This window comes from Varanus komodoensis, unplaced genomic scaffold (genome assembly GCF_004798865.1).
Source record: "Varanus komodoensis strain SLA01 unplaced genomic scaffold, ASM479886v1 scaffold20_1, whole genome shotgun sequence".
NCBI lineage: Eukaryota > Metazoa > Chordata > Lepidosauria > Squamata > Varanidae > Varanus > Varanus komodoensis.
Genome location: NW_025335587.1, coordinates 18,174,550 through 18,190,468, shown reverse-complemented (window position 1 = coordinate 18,190,468; position 15,919 = coordinate 18,174,550). Strand labels below are relative to the sequence as shown.

The 15,919-nt window shown below is 51.6% G+C and overlaps 1 protein-coding gene across 9 annotated transcripts in view; it reads right to left on the bottom strand.

The window, feature by feature from the left end:
- The window catches only part of BCAS3 (BCAS3 microtubule associated cell migration factor), a 367,571-nt gene that overhangs the window by 273,733 nt on the left and 77,919 nt on the right, over window positions 1–15,919 (bottom strand). For all 9 annotated transcript variants that reach the window (XM_044430184.1, XM_044430179.1, XM_044430186.1 and 6 more), the window contains exon 13: window positions 10,511–10,604. In XM_044430184.1, the coding sequence (XP_044286119.1) occupies window positions 10,511–10,604 (94 nt within the window). The remainder of the gene's footprint in view (window positions 1–10,510; window positions 10,605–15,919) is intronic.

Genomic DNA, 15,919 nt, shown 5'->3' with positions numbered 1-15,919 from the left:
GGGTGGAGTCTGCACTGCTCCCGTAGGAAGAGGAGGTTCTTGGCTTGCTCCTGAGCAGCACTGCTCAGATGCCTCGCAACTGGGGAACCAGCTTTCTCCCACCTACTCCAAGCCAGCTCCAGCTTTCTCACAGCACCGTTCCTCCAGGGACAAGCGCAGAAGGGTGTGTGCCTGGAATTCCATTTTAGCCAGACAGCGACACTGCGAAAGAGGACAGACCGAGAGCTCACAACGCTCCCGGTGAAGTTCTGAACCTCGGCCCAAGTGCCGCAGGCTCTTCGGGGAAGCATGGAGGTCTGCCTTGAACCATCCAGCCCCTGGGCAATGAGATACCGAGACGTGCGTCCTCTGTCTGGCTTAAGATGGGCCACTGCTCGGCTACAGCTGTAGGTCTTAACACGATGGAAGGTCCAACGGCTCCACACCTTAGCCCTAACTAGCAACGTGACCTGCTCCGTTTCTCATCTGGCAGTGTAAACAGAAGCAGCGAAAGACAGTCAGGCCCCTGTCCCTTTAACAGCTGTGCAGAAGAGGGAATCTGGGCAGTTTCTGCTTCTTCTCTTGTTCTCCAGAACAAGCTGCAGCTGCTGATGCTTTCTGATCTTCCAGACCATCCAAGGTGAGCAAGCTCGGTCATCCTCCGCATCTGGTCCTGTCCTTTCCGGTGCTCCTTTGCTCCGTTTCTCCAAAAGCTGCCTCCTTCCCACGAGAAATCCGCCAGCCAGACATGAGTGCAACAACTCCGTCCCGCAACTGGCGTGCGCAGGCATGGCTGATACTGGAGGCACTGTGGGATGAGTCGCCCCGCTCAGCCACGAACTTGCCCATGTCCCTTTTGAAGCTGCCCAAAGCAGTGGCCGTCGCGACAAGGTGGGGAGTGGAGTTTCCTCTTTGCCCGTTTCCTGTGCGATTGTTTAGCACGCCTGTTACGCCCCAGACAGGAGGTTCAGCGCTGAGCGAGTGCACACCGCAGCTCGTGGAGCTTGCTTCCATTCTGCACAGGGGTGAATTCGCAGGAGGTCTTTGGCCTACAGCTCCCATCAGCCCTCACCACTGACTATGTGGGTTACTCTGAACATAAGCCAAAGTATCTTGCTTTCTACAGATAGATGTGCAACAGAGCAGATTAGAACACTTCTCCCCAACACAGAGAACATTTAGTCAGGAAATGTGCATTTTGGAGGGAACTTAGAACAATCTTCTCGGAGCCGGGTACCATTCCTGCTACCATTCCTTAGGGTAGAATACTTTTCGGAGAGGTGCTGCTGCAATTCATCGTGGTGGCTAGAAAGAACTGCTCCAAGAAAGATGGTTCAGAATGGGAATATTCTGGATTCCTGTCCAAACGGAACCCCTGCCTTTTTTCACTGTAATTGGCATCTCTACATGGTTGCATCATGAGATACATTACATGTTGGAAGTTACCTGGATTTTGTTTCTGGTATTTTCCGATCTTTGTGTCTTTCCACTCGTCTTTATATCCATGCAGGCCAACGCATCTGGAGGGCACTAGGTTGGAGAAGAGGGGTCCTGCCCCACCAGCTGAAGCCCAGCGGTGTCCTGTCCAACCCTGAAGGATCACACCGTGGCCATTCCCCTTCCCTCCGGCCACGCTGCCCTTTTTGACCGCCCGAGGCTCAAATATTCTTTCACTTGGCATGACCTTTTGCTCTGCTTATGATATTTCCCAGGCCTCCTGAGGTCACTCCTCTGCTCCTTGCATCCTCATAGTATAAACTTGGCTTGGAGCCTTCATTCATTCATGCAGACACTACACAATCAGAGAGACATTCTAACTTCCTAGTCGGGCTTGTGTCTTGCCTTTCTCACAGGACTTCTGGTCACCTTCCTCCCCACGCATCCCTCCGCTAATGAGCTTCCAACTTAGCCCTGGCTAGGAATATGCACTTAGGCATTTATATTGAGGACACTGGTCCTGAGCCTCATCATGAAAAGCCAGATCTGGTTCGTTAAGTTGCATCGGGACATGGTGCATTTGGTTTGCTCTGTGACTGGAAGCACCCGTCTCTGAGATCAAGCCAGGAGAGGAGGAAGCCGCAACACCGCAAAGGAAAAAACGGGAGAAAGAGGGCTCAGGCCAGGGATAATTGCACACACTTAGCATGAATAAAAGGCAAAGGGAGCATCTCGACATGACAATAACAGACAGCTTCTACCTGAAAGATCTAACCTGGGGAATATTCAGCACTAGATTAAGCTCACATCGATGCTGCTAAGCGAAGAAAACCACAAGAACAGCGCTGGTGGCACTACAGAACTTATGTTTATCTACCACTGCACTAATGTTTAACTCAAACTGTAACGTTTATAGCTCCAGGTTAAGCTTTGGCATTAAAAATTGAAAGCTGAAATATTGCTTCTGCCACTGGAAGTAGTAATCATTCCACTACAACAGCTACTTCTGCAGCAGGAGTGCCAAGAAATTACAGTGAAGCCCTGTTATACTGTCAAATCCATCCTTTGCCGTTTGGGGATAGATGCGCTTCACTGTGTTGATACTGATGCTGAGCTGGTGGTCTGCATGTGCTAGAATAACCCACACACGGGCGTGCGAGATTAAGCACATTGACGAAGACAGACCAGCTGACAGATATTCACCACACGAAGCTTCCATGTTCAGCAACAGTTTACCTTTAATTCCTGGATACTGCGGGAGAGGATGCAGCCGCCACGGCACACACCATAGGTAAAACGCTGGGCCTGAATTTCAGGCCAGCCTCAGCCAGAAATTTCTGTTCTGTTGGTCATGTTTTATATTTTTTTCTGAATGACCACCTACCCTGAAGACTAAAACAGGATGCGAAGCAAAGACAGAAGCCCAGTGAGGAATCCAGTGAAGCATCGTTGCTCCCCATCCTTTCCTGAGCTCTCAGCCGATGCCACAAAGCAGCCCTCACGGTATTTACAATGCAAGCCTCCTGTGCGCTTTTCTGTGCAAATGCAGTGGAGAGAGGGGGCTCCATAATACGGTGGAGGGGAAATAAGGGCGTCCACTTATGGACTGCCAAAAAAGATACCAAAACAGAACATGGATTTGCATACACTCCTGTGCATGTGCAGATGCAAATTTAGGAAACATTAATTTGAAGAGTAAGGTGGCACAGGTCACTGCAGTGTGGAGGGCTGTGACTGGGGAACCCGAGGGAGGGCCTTGCTGCTTAAGGACCAACTTATCCGATGGTTCCTGAGGGTTCTTTTTTAAAACTTTAATCTGGAATCAGGCAGGACAACCCTTCAAAGAGGGGCCACTTCCGGGCGCTGTCCAAAAGAGGACTGCCCCCTGTAGAAGAGGACACCCGGCCACCCCGTTGAGTGCAACCCTGACCCTGCATCAGTGGGGTGGATGCCCCTGGAGGACATCTGACTGCAGCCAGCTTGCGGGCGGAGCACAGCTCGGCCTGCCACTATTTTGGGCACAGCAAATACAAGACTGAGGCTCTGGCGATTCCTCGGAGGCTTCGGTGTGTGCCAGAAAAATCTGGGCTATTCCAAGGTCAACGCAGGAGAGAAGATTTATTTTGGACACGGAGCTGTCGTCCTGACACTCGCCTGCAAGACCACGCCACAGGCCCGGGCTGCCAGAAGACAACGCGGATCCGTTCCACTTGCCGGGGAAACCACACCGCTTTCCAGGCCTGCAAACGTCCCTCGCTGCTTCAGCTCAACGCTGGCTGAGGGACTCCGCCTGACTGCTCCTGCACAGACGCCCTGCCTCTGAACCGCACGGATCACAGCGCGCTCGCCCTCCGCCCGCCTTGGACGCTGGTGTCCAGCTGCTCTCGCCAGAGGGGCGCGACTTCGGCGGAGGCAGTGGACTGCTCCAGCCTCGCCTTCTGCCCAGCGTCCACATCTGGGATGCAGGCCAGCACCGCTGCCCCGTGCTGCTTTGTGGGGTGCAAGGGAGCACGGCGGGGCCCGCCATTCAAGCTGCCCTCAGTGCGCAGGCATGGCCAGGGTGTCCCCCCGCCACGCTCCCACAAGGAAAACCGGCGGCCTCTCCGAGCGCCACTCGCTGGGAGGAGCCCGTGCTCAAGCAAGGGGGCTGCGTGTTGCCCGGCACTGGCCTAGCGGTGGGGTCCTTCAGACAGAGTTTGGTCTTTGCTGCTGGGGGTGGGAGGTCTCTGTCTCGGCACTGCCATCTCCAGGTTTTTTTCTGCTCCTGGTCTGCCAGCCTCCTCCTGTCACCCCTGCTGCCTAACTTCCCTGGACCCCCGACCACTGGCGGCGCAGGAATCCGCCTTGTGCCAGGGGAGCATGCCTGTCCATCACGAACGGGGTCTCTCCTGCCACCTGCAACTTGAACCTTTGAGGAGGAGGAGCCAGGAACCAGACCTGGCACCTTCGGGGGGCAACGTGGGCACCCCACCACTGCGCAGGGGCAGGTCCCCTTCGCTCAAGCTCTTGCTCCCCGGGCTGCAAGAGTACCGATCTGCTCGCTTGGCCCCTTCCCCTCGCACACTGCCCCCCCCCCCCGCGACTCCAGTCCCCGAAACACCCAGACTGTTATTTCCACCCACCCTCCAGGAGAGGGAGCGATGCAGGAAGGCAGCCAGCTGGCTCCATACGCGAGGGCTGTGCGGGAGGACGGCGTGATTGAAGTCCGGCCCTTGGAACGCCGGTTTCCCTCAGCGATGGCTGCCAAGCTGCCGTAGGTACCAGAACAGAGCAGAACAAAGCAAAGGGCTTCCAGTCAGACAAAACACAGCCCAGCATCAACTTGGACTCCGAATGGAATATGAAAAATGAATCCCCTCCCAGGCCCCGGCCGGTATCACAAACCATCACAGCCTTCAAAGGCACAGAGCAAGAGCCCCGTTTCCCAGGCTCCACATACGCTCCTGCTGCAAGAGACGTCGCGGAGAGTGAGGCAGGCACGCCTCCCGCGCAGGGAGAGAACTGCCAGATTTCATGGCGTGGGCCACAGCTCGGCGGGAGAGGCCCGGCTTGGCACACACGAGGCCCTTGCTTGATCGCCGGCATCTTCAGGGGGCTGAGGCAGCTTCTAGATCTCCCTGGAGGCCAGAGGGGGGCTCCAGGGACCAACTTTGCTCCCCCACCCACAAAGAGCGCCAGGGTGCCCACTAGAAGTCTGGTTTCGCCACTGCCGTCTGGCAGAAACCTCCTGAAGACACACCCGAGCATTGAAGGATGTCATAGCAGCCAACTGCCTTCCTCCGGGTGCCAACCCTTCAAGAGGACGCCTGCTTAGAAACACTCATGTGACTGGTCCAGAAAGAGGACGGTGCAGCGATGGACGGCTGGGGCTGAATTTTGCACCAGGGACAGCAGTGGACGCGGAAAGCAGTGGCAGCAAGCCAGGGATTTTTCAAAGGGGAATCATTTCACATTCAAAGGGTGGGAGGGAAACAATTCTGCCCCGTGCCACTGAGTGAAGTACTGTCAATACAAAGATCAAAACAGGCGTATGTTCCAACTTCCAGGAGCAAGTGTGCGTAACCTGCATTCAACCTCCATTTTAATCCGCTAATAAGCCTCGCAAAACTTTGGGATCTGTCAAAGCAAATCTGTAAGCTTTTTTTTGTTTTTTAAAGCTAACATCCACATTTATCCCCCGCCCCCAACCCCCTAAAAATAATAAGCACAGCCAGTTCCTCCAACAAAACCAAAAAGCCCAGGTTGTGCGATTCTTATCAGCGACTTGATTTACAAGCACTGTACCCGGGGTGGCAGTGGGGGGGGGGGTGCTCCAGTTGCACCAGTATTTAAAGTCTTGGGGAGGGGGCTTGGCCCGCGCCACCCATACAGTCCCCAGGCCAGATCACAGCGCGGAGCCAGGGGTGCCCGCTGCCAATGTGGTAAATGCTGCCATTAAAATGTTTGTTTTAATTCTGACCTCAGAGTCACAGCTAATAAACAAGAAAGGCAGTGGGAAATTGAAAAACAAACTCGACACAGCTGTCGGACTGGCCAGTTCACAACAGCATTTTAATGGCATCCTTTAATTACGAATAGATCCCGCACGCAGCATGTTGCATGCCAAGCGGCCAGGAGGGCTGCGGTCGCCCTCCTGCCCCTGCTGCTGGGCTGCGCACTTCCGGTCTGCGAGAGAGAGAGAGAGAGAGAGAGAAGTTCGGTGCTGAAGGGGGCTGTCTTCTTCCCCAAGGGCTGAACCAGCCGAGGATAGAGGGGAGCTTCATAGAGACGGGCCTTCTTTTGGCACTCCCCTTCCCGGAAGCCTCCCTTTTAATGCAGCGTCGCCCTTGAGCAGGGTGGGAAATATAAATGGCAGGTCCCTCTTTTCATAGGGAAGCTCAGAACAGGTACGAGGGCTGGGCATCCTGCTTCACAGAAGGTGGCCCTGTGCTTTGGAGAGCTGGCAGAGGACAGTCCTCTGCCTGGAGGTGTCCTCTGCTTTGTGGTCCATCCTGTTTAAGGCCGGTTTCGAGCTGAGTGTCCGTAAGGAGGGAGAGAAGACACTTGCAGGTGTCCTTCCAGTTAACGCCTTGAAAGCAGCCTCAGTGGGCATGAAGACACCTCAGCAGTCTTCTCTGCACTGGAACGTTCTGTATTTCTATTTACATTAAAGAATCTTGCATCGGTCTGCGGGTTAGCATATGCAAATGTGATACACATTCGCATTTTTGGCCCTGTGGAGGCATCGGTGAGAAGAGGTGCTCCCCGGGTGGCCGCCCCACACTGGATCGGAACCGTCGGCCCACCAAGCCAACCTCATTTACTCTCTGCACAGAGTGTACAATCAGGAGGGGAGAAAACACACAACAGGAGGCGGAGAATCTGAGCGCTTTCTCATATGACGGGCTGCAAAGTGTTCTCGGCCTTTCCCAGTCATCTCCAGAGCAGCCCTTTACAGCTGGCCAGCACTGATCTAGACTGCAGCTAAGAGGCTGGGAGAACCACCAGCTTTCCCAAGTGCCACTTACTGGGCAGACGTGGCACGGATACGTGGCTCCTGCTCTTCGCCACCTTCCCGCACACAGGGCATAAAAAGGTAGACTTTATGCCCATGTTTTATGGACTTCTCAAAACGCACTGGAATACCTTCTTAACAAGTAGGTGTGCTGCTTTTAAGAGCCCTATTATACAGCCTATGAAAATAGTTTAGCAGGGCCTGTATAATTGCTAACAGCTAAGTGCTAATGGCATTATATAAACAGGCTTCAGTGCGGTCTATTCATAAAGGCTGTGCACCCAGTCAATATAAACCTCGCAAGACCCAAGGTATCAGGTTGGGAAAGAAAGGACTTTTTATAAATTAAATCAAATTAAATAGTCGTGGGGAAATGCTAAGAAGGTGGGGTACCCTGCTGTGTGAGATTCGTGCTCTGCCGTCGCAGGCAACGTCCTGCAGAGAAATTAAATTCCGAATGCCGCCAAAGGTGCATGTGATCTTTGGCACATGCCACGGCGTGACCGTGTCTGGGGACCCTGCTCTGTGGCCACAGCCCTGCTCCTCAGCTGAAGGCTCCTGGCGCCTGCAGGACTCCCTCAAGCCAGAGCTGAGGGCCACTGCGACATCAGCCGCCAGCACCCCAAAAGCACCGGATACGGAAACCTGAGTGCCAACAGGCACGACACCGATCCGTGAGGAACCACCGCCGGTGGGCGGCGAGCAGCACAAGGACCTTCTCGTATTCCTCCTGACTGTCCGCTGGGTGGAAATGGGCACTGCATTTGGGGGAGGAGCCCTAGCCACTGCAGCAGGCCCTCTCAGGGCCACCCTCTTGCACCTTAGGAAGGCCCTCTGCCAACCAGGAAGTCAGTCGAGCTGTGGAGGATTCCCAGCATAGCTCAGCCCACGCAGGCCACATAAAAGCCAAGGGTCCATTAAACCAGCTGCGGCGGGAGCAGATGGGACAGGCCCAATTAGCTCGGCAACTTTGGGAGTTATTAGCCCAGCAGCTCGCTCAATTCCTACCTAAATTGGAAGGGGGCTTTAATAACATGCACTCAGTCATGCCGGAGTCGCTCGCCCAGCTCCTGCAACCAGAGACTAGACAAAGAGCCGGTTTAGTCTAGTCTGGCTTAAGATGGAGCAATTGATTCTACTGGATAACCGTTTAATCCCCTCCCTCCTCCTCCTGTTATCGAGATTATACACACTTAGAATTCCTGGCAGAGTGTCATGTACAACATTAAGAGCCTGGAGGCCAGTTCATAAACATCTTAATCACTGGGCCCCTATGCTGGAGATGCCTTCCGTCTGTGACGACCTCCCAAACCGTAGTCCGAGGCGCCTTCGGCTGAGTAGCACTTGCGGATTTACATTTATAGGTCAGATGTCACTGTAGCATCCGTGATATTTGTAAACTGTTTAGTCCTCTTTAAATATGAGGAAGGATTCCCAGCTTAATTCCTTCCTGATGGAACTTCTAACAGGCGAACAGTCCTATGGGATTGGGACCTGGATCAGGCATCCATGACAAGCCAAATCACCGTTAGGTTCATGGGGTGGCCTTAGATAAGGCAAAAGCCAGAATATGGTAGGATGAGCTCAGGGCAGAGCTGGGTCTAAATCCTTGCTCAGAGGGTGTGGGGGAACACAGTCAAGCAGGGAGGCCGTTTTAGAATGCCCAAAAGAGAAGACTGGCACCATCAAGAACCTGGGGACGCAGGTTGTCAGAAAAGTTGCATCGACTAATTCATGTGCATAAGCGCACATTTAGAAACAATAGTTCTATTTTAAACAGAAATACATTAGATCTTGGCATATGACCAGGCAACCTTTGGCACCTCCCTGCTGCGTCTGCTGTCTGGGTGCTAACTAGGCACAGGCTGCCAATCTCAGGGGTCTTCAGCTTGAAACTGGACATGCGAGCCCCTTCCTCAAGTAGGATGCCTCTGAGCAGAGAAAGGCCCTCTGGCCACCCTTGCCCTTGCAAAAGGGAGCACCTGGCCAGCCCAGGTCAAAGCCAGCATCTCTGGAGGGGCTGGGTAGATCAGCTTGCCCTCTCGCAAATTCTTCCACAAACCAACCTTGTCATACTAAGAGGGACGCAGGGCATGGCAAAATTCTTCCCTCTTCTCTCCTCAGGGAGTCCAAGGAGCATGACAGGACAAGTTTTGCTCTTGATACACTAAAATGGGATGTGGAAGCATCTGTCTTTGCTTCAGCATGCATTCTGTACCAGTGCAATAAATGGCCACTTGCTTCCCAACCGCCTTTGGTGGACAGGAATCACTCCCAGGTAACCAGGCTTTTAGAATTTGCGAGAAAAGTTGCTCTTTCTTCCCATTTCACGCAGTTGATGGGCCACAAGCCCTTGGTACATGTACATATTCTGGACAAGCAAATTAGTGATTTGGGGGCCACGGGAGGCATGGAGTGCTATTTTTTGTTTTTTGTGAGGTTGTCTGAGACTGTGGCAGCGAGGCAGGCTTCAGGAATGGGCTGCACCAGAGCAGAGCTTCCAAATGCTACAATAAAACTTTGCTTTTTCTCCCCCTGTCAAAAGTAGTTAAGAAAAGCAAAGCCCTGAACCGTGTGTGGTTATTAAGGAGTTCTGACTTAACAGATGGGCTGCCATCCGAAAGTCCGACCAGTCATTGCGAGCAGGAGATAGGACATTCATCCCATTTTTCGTTCTTTGAAATGTGATTTCATCCCAAACCTCTTCAAGGCATTTTAATTCACTTTAGAACTCATTAATTTAGGCAAGCGGAAGCTCTTGATCTTCTGCGGCCCCTTTTTGCTGACCGCCATGCAGTCAATCAAAAAGTTATTACTCTGTCGTAGGAAGGATAATAAACAAGTTGCCCTGTCGACTGGACAAGATTGCATGGACAGGATGCATTCTACCTGCCCACAAGCCTTATTCAGCTGATAGTAGGAAGAAGAGGGGCAAAGGTGCTTTTTTTGAGGGTTTAAATATCATTTTCAGAAAAATCCCTCCCCCCACCTGAAAAAATAGACTAAGAAAGAAATCCAAGTCATGTCTCCAGGTTAAGCACTAAGTGCAAAAGGATAAGTGGTGTCAAATCTGGTAGAATATTTGCACAAACCTCAAGAAATAATCTTGGTGCATCTGGGGGTGGGCTTGGGGGGGAAGCCTCCATTTCAATTGGAAATACAACGGATGAGGAAACCTCCTATTACCTTACTTTTCAGACACATTAATGCCTATTTCCTACAGATATTGACTGTAAAATCTTGATCCAGCACAGATGCAGTGCTCTTGATCTCTAAAGCACAGTTAAGAAGGTGAGAGTATTCTGACTCCCTTCCTCTTATTTCTCTCTCTGTCCCGCCACCCGCCTGGGCCTAACCCACAACTAGGGGCTCTGTCTACACGCAATCCAAGCACAAGGTGTGATGACAGGAATATGATGGCTTGGTAGGTCTCCCGAGCCCAAATCTGACCATCGCCTTGTCTGTAGCTCTGGGGACTAATGCGCATGCAAGCATCAAGACGGCAACTTGGGACCCCATTGAGTGTCTTGGTAGTGGAAGCCAAGACCAGCATGGGCAGCAAGCTCGACGACGGAGGAGGCCGGCAACGGAAGCACTTACCGCTTGGGTTGAAAGACATGCAGCAGATGGGCTTCTCGTGGGCAGGGAAGTGGGCCACGATGCCATCGCTGTCCGAGTCCTCACTCACAAGCACCTGTGTCGCGGGAGAGAGAGCAGCTGGTGAGCCACGCGCCCATCCGTTATTCCGCTACGTCCGTCGCTCCAGGTTGTGGGAAGAAACGGCTTCTCTTACCACGCTCCCCCTTGACCGGGAGAGTGGCCCCGATCCTCCCATGCCAGCATGCCCACGGGATGAACGGGCGCTGCAGCCCACCACAGCTGGAGGGCACTAGGCGGGCACTCCACAACAGCCTTCGCCTTCCCAGCGAAGGATCGCCTCTCCCACCATTCCAAGTGCCTTCCACTGGAAGCAGAGCCAGCCAGCGCCTGCCCCCAAGTCCCCACGGCACGTCCCCACTCCTGCCATGCCGTGGGACTGTGGGAGCACATCCCATGCTGGCCTCTCACAGTGAGTGTCCCCTCCCCTCCCCTCCCCTTGCGACTGGAATCTAGCATGCCGAGCAAAAGTGGGGAAACATGTAACGTGGTGCAGTCCTATCCTGCATTTCTAAAACTAGGCATGTTACCAGGAGAGATGGCAGAACCTGATATATGTTTTAATAAATAAATAAAATACATGAGATTGTGGGGTGTTTTGACTTCGATTGTGGTTGTCTAGAACAACACTTCTCCTCTATTTCTTCAGCCCCATCCAAACACTGCTAAGTCGCTACATACACGAGCACAGAGTGTCTTCTCCTGGCTTCGGCCAACTCAGAAGAAATGGAGGCAGCAGCAAGTTAATAGGTTTTATGGTACAATGACAAAGAGGTTATACTCCACACCAAAGGAGTGGCATAGAGGACAGTGCCAAAAGAGGACAGGTAACCTTGCAAGCCCACTCTACCCGTGCTCGCAACACATCCTCGTGAAGAAAAAGGCCCACACACACCACAAACCCATGCATTGGTTCTATGAAGAACAACGTTTAAACTCACAGCAACTAACGTGATTTCTTAGAGCATCCCTGTTGTGTTCTAGACATGTGGAAAACCACAACTCCTTCAAGCTCCCACGAACTGTTGACAAAACCATAAATACCTTTGTGTTTGACTCTGACATAAGCAGACAGCACGATATTTAGAGCCTGGATTGAATTAGGGGGGGAATTCATGTACTTAATACACAGCAAAATTTGAAAGGAAAAACAAGAGAAAGAAAAGCACAGTCTGTCACCAGTAGCACAAATATGCCAGGAAAAGCTCAGCTGAAAGTAATGAGAATACTGGATGGGTTCTTTCTCTCTCTTCCATCTTTTATTTTAAATGGGGAAAACACTGGACACCTCGGCTTTGATGTCCAGATGATCTGGTTTCCCCAGTTTTTCAACAGCTTTTGGCAAGCTGTCCAGAACAGCCTGTCACAAATTTCCTTCGGAAGATGGAGGAAAATTAAGTGGGGTCACCAAGTACAATGAAAATACTAAGAGTGTTTGTTTGTTTGTTTGTTTGTCTGCAGCATTTATCTCCAGGGAAAAGGTTCTTGTGCCCAGTGGCACAGATTCCTTCGCCTTACTCCTGATTGTCGAGACAAGTTCTAGCGGCCTTGGAGAGAAAGAAACCCTTCCCTGGGAGCACCCCTTCCTCACAACAAGGCCAAACGCAGGAATGGATGGGACAATTGCTGTTCAGCCATTCTGCAAGAAAGATGTGGAATATGCAGTGGAAGAACATGTGGGCCCCACCAGCGGAAGACAACGGTGGCCAGTAAAATTCTGTGCACGATGGCGGCACAGTGAAAGCCTCACGGGGAAAGGCACTGCCCAGGCTCACCCCACACCATGTCTGGCTACAAATGGAATTGGGCAAAGCGGACCAGAGGAGAGGACGTGACGGAGCTGCCCTGCTCCCTTGCCAGCACCCTGGGCCTTGCCAAAGAGCTGCCCTTCTGCAAATGCACATGCACACGGCCCAGATCAGATCTGTGTGCTGCAGCAAGGCCAGGGTTGTTGTACCAGCCCAGGGCATCTCTGACCGAACTGTCAGAATAATAGCTCAGCGGAGTTACTAAGCCAGGCTCAGAAGAACCACGTGGACTGAAGATCACACACTAAGGCTGGCATTTTGTAAGGCCTGGTGGGTCCGGGCTGGCCCTCGAGGGGCTAACAGTGCAGCTGAATTTGCAGGGCTGGTGGGGCAAGAACTCACTACGAGGCGCTGACGACTGGACTGAGAGGGCCTCAGCTCAAAACCTGGTGCATGGAAATGTGATCAAGCTAATCAAAAGCCTTCCCCTGTGCTTTTTCGTTTTCACTGCTTTCCCTTGAAATGCTATTCCCTAAACAACAGCTCAAAGCAGAACATCCTTTGAACCCTGGCTGTGGGAAGGGAAAAAGAGGCCAAATATAGATGCAAAATTTGCATTTAGGGAAGGGAGGAAGTTGTTTACCCGACAGAACTGTGATAACAAAAGTAAAATCTTGCTTTTCCCACACTTCTTGGTCCCTTGAAATGCTGTGGCCACAACCCACCGGGACAGTCTCCTGAGGAAGCCCCTTTAGAATAACCAGAGCTGAGAAATAACCCCTGAACCCATACGCGAGCTTTAGGCCCATTTTTGTCAGAGGAAGAGCTGCACAGGAAACATCGGGGGTGGGAGGCTGCCCCACAGTTTTTCTCCTGTTGAGATGGGCTCAGTTGAACACAGGTGCAGTCTGCTCTCAAGTCCTGCAGCCTGCATTTCAGAAGATGAAACCCTATGTTTCTTTCCATGATTCAAAGATGCTGCATAATGGAGAAGAAAAGGGTGGTGACTCAATCGTTGTAGAGGTGCCAATAGCTGGTTTTTCTTTTCCAGAAGGATTTGGGGGCATTTCCGAAGAGCCAGGACTCCTCGAATCAGCCTTTAAATGATCTGACTCCTGGCTCCCAATCTTCCAAGTGTTCCAAAGTTAGCAGCCTAAAAAAAATTGCCCCCCTTCAAGAGTAGGGGTGCCCCCTAAGCACAGAGAAGGCAAAGCTCTCGTCATGGCAGTCCCTGTAGCCACATAGGCTTGGGGAGCCTGGAACTCAGAAAGCTCGGTCGAGCTACGCCTGTCCAAAGATGTACTCCACACACGCACACTCCTCTGCACAATTCTTCCATTTATTAGCATCTGCCAAAAAGCGGGCTGGTGAAAGGCAAGATCAGGGTTCACACGTTGGGCTTTGGCTGGCCAGGCCTGAGACGGCATGGGAAAAGAGAGAGGGGGCCGGGCAACTTCTCCAACAGCACGGGACTGTTGGTGGAGGATTCTTCCACATAAGCCCAACCAAGCGATGCTTTGGAACCGTCCACCACCACACACACGCACGACATCAAGGGTAGAATCCACTTTGCACACAGCTGCTGTGAGACTTGCAGCTAAGCTCGGAGGGAACAAAGAACTTTTTGGTGATTCCTAAGAGACCACCTTAAAATAGAGCCACATGCGGGGGCCCAAGGGCTCCAGCGTGATTTCAGCTTTCGGATATTTTCCCAGGCTCTGACATGGGGCTGGGAAAGCTGGGTGGGCGCTCCAAAATGCAGCCTTCTGCCCTGGCCCGGCCGGGCCAGCACAACACCCCCTCTAAGCAGCCAACCTTGAAAGAGTCTCTGCGAATAAACCAGTTTCTCCTCTGTGGTGCAAAGAAGCCGCACCTGGGCCCTGAGCGTCCTTCCTTCCCCTGAAGGCAGCGGCCCCCTTCTTCCGACCCCAGCCCTTGTGCTGTCGCTGCCATCACCGAAAGAGCATTAGGAAAACACTTTCAGAGCCAACGTTCATAAATCTGGCCATTACCCTGCGTAATGCACGGGAACTCTATCTCCGAAAGTTCCTCCATTATCTCCAGCTATCGAGAGGGGGGCGGAGGAGGAGGAGGAAGCAGGGACGCGAGAAAACAACATTAAGTCCCTCTTCTGTCAAGGCCCTGCAGATCCGCACTCTCGACCTCAGCTGCCAAAGGTAGCAGGCTTCGAAAGCGATGGACTCGACTGGGGTATGCTCAGCCCCACCAAATAACTTGATTCACGCTCTTTGCCACAACAGTGTCGATAAGGCGACAGAGAAGGAATTAAAAAGCAGGGGTAGCTGCAACTCCAAATGACCTTCAAATATTCCCAGAGACCCCTCCCCAAGAAGTGAAGTTGCCTTCGGTGGGAGAGGCCAATTAAAACTGTAGCTGCAGCTGCAGCTGCAGCCACACACTACGCTGCACAAATCGTATTCGGGATGGGTCCTGACACATTTTGCTCACCACTTACCTGGCTTATGCAAGCCACTTCTTCTGTGCCCCTAGTAATCCAGCACCAGGGAGAAAACTTCCTTTGCATTTTAATACAAGCTTTCTAATTTTGCCCTTTCAAACGTGTGAATGGAAAGCCGGCTATCCTTCAAAAGTCATACTCTTCCAAAATTGCAATGGAGTCTTCTAGTCAAAGAAAAATATTATCAAAGATGTGCATATTAGGGAAATGTATTTCTATTAGAAAAACTGCCTGCAAACTTCTGTGCATTAGGCAGCATCCCATAGAAAAAGGCATTCATAGAAAAGTGCGTGAAAGCTTTATTTTTTTTAAAAATGAGAAACATTTGGGATGAACCAAATGATGACTGGAAAAGTAAGAAAATGAGAGAACACAAAATCTACCGATTTGCATGCCTTTCTCAACTATTTCTAATCCACCTTTAAGGTTAGAACCCTCCCAAGGTAAAGGTGACACCAAGTGGACGGCACAAAAATCAATAAAATGTGGTTTGGCAACATGTATACAATCAGAGGTTCTAACTGATTAAAAACTAAGCTTTGCGATTACAAATCAAGAGTCCAGGCTTAAGGCAAAGCCAGCAAAGGCTTTCCGGCTGGTCCGTAAAGAGTGGGCCTGGTGAGTCCTTTCCCTGAAGCATCCTTGTGCAGCCCGGTGGCTGGCTCAACGGAAGTGGACATCAGCAGTGACCTTCCCCATCAGTTCAGCTCAGGGGGACAAAGCGAGGCCATCCGTGGGTTTGGTTTCTCAGGCTGAGCAAGCCCATTTTAACTTATTCATTTTTAAACCGGCCAAGAACCACACTTCCCTGGGGAAGAGGTGTACCCATTGCAGGAGTTTTATGCGTGACATTTGTTGTTGTTTTTATTAACTTTTAAAACATCAGTAAGCTGCTTTTATTCAAGTCTTCAAGAAGGTGGATTTAAAGATTTGGACTGCGATTGCTTTGTGCAGATTTCTTCTTATCTTGTTGTAAACCATCCAAAGATTTTTCTATGGGCATATAGGATTTAAAAAATATATATATAATAACCTTGCATGGAATCTTAAGAGTGTTGGCATGTTTTAAAAGGCAGGTAAATAAAGAAATAGTGTTGCAATCCAGCACCTCCAAAAGGCAGCAGT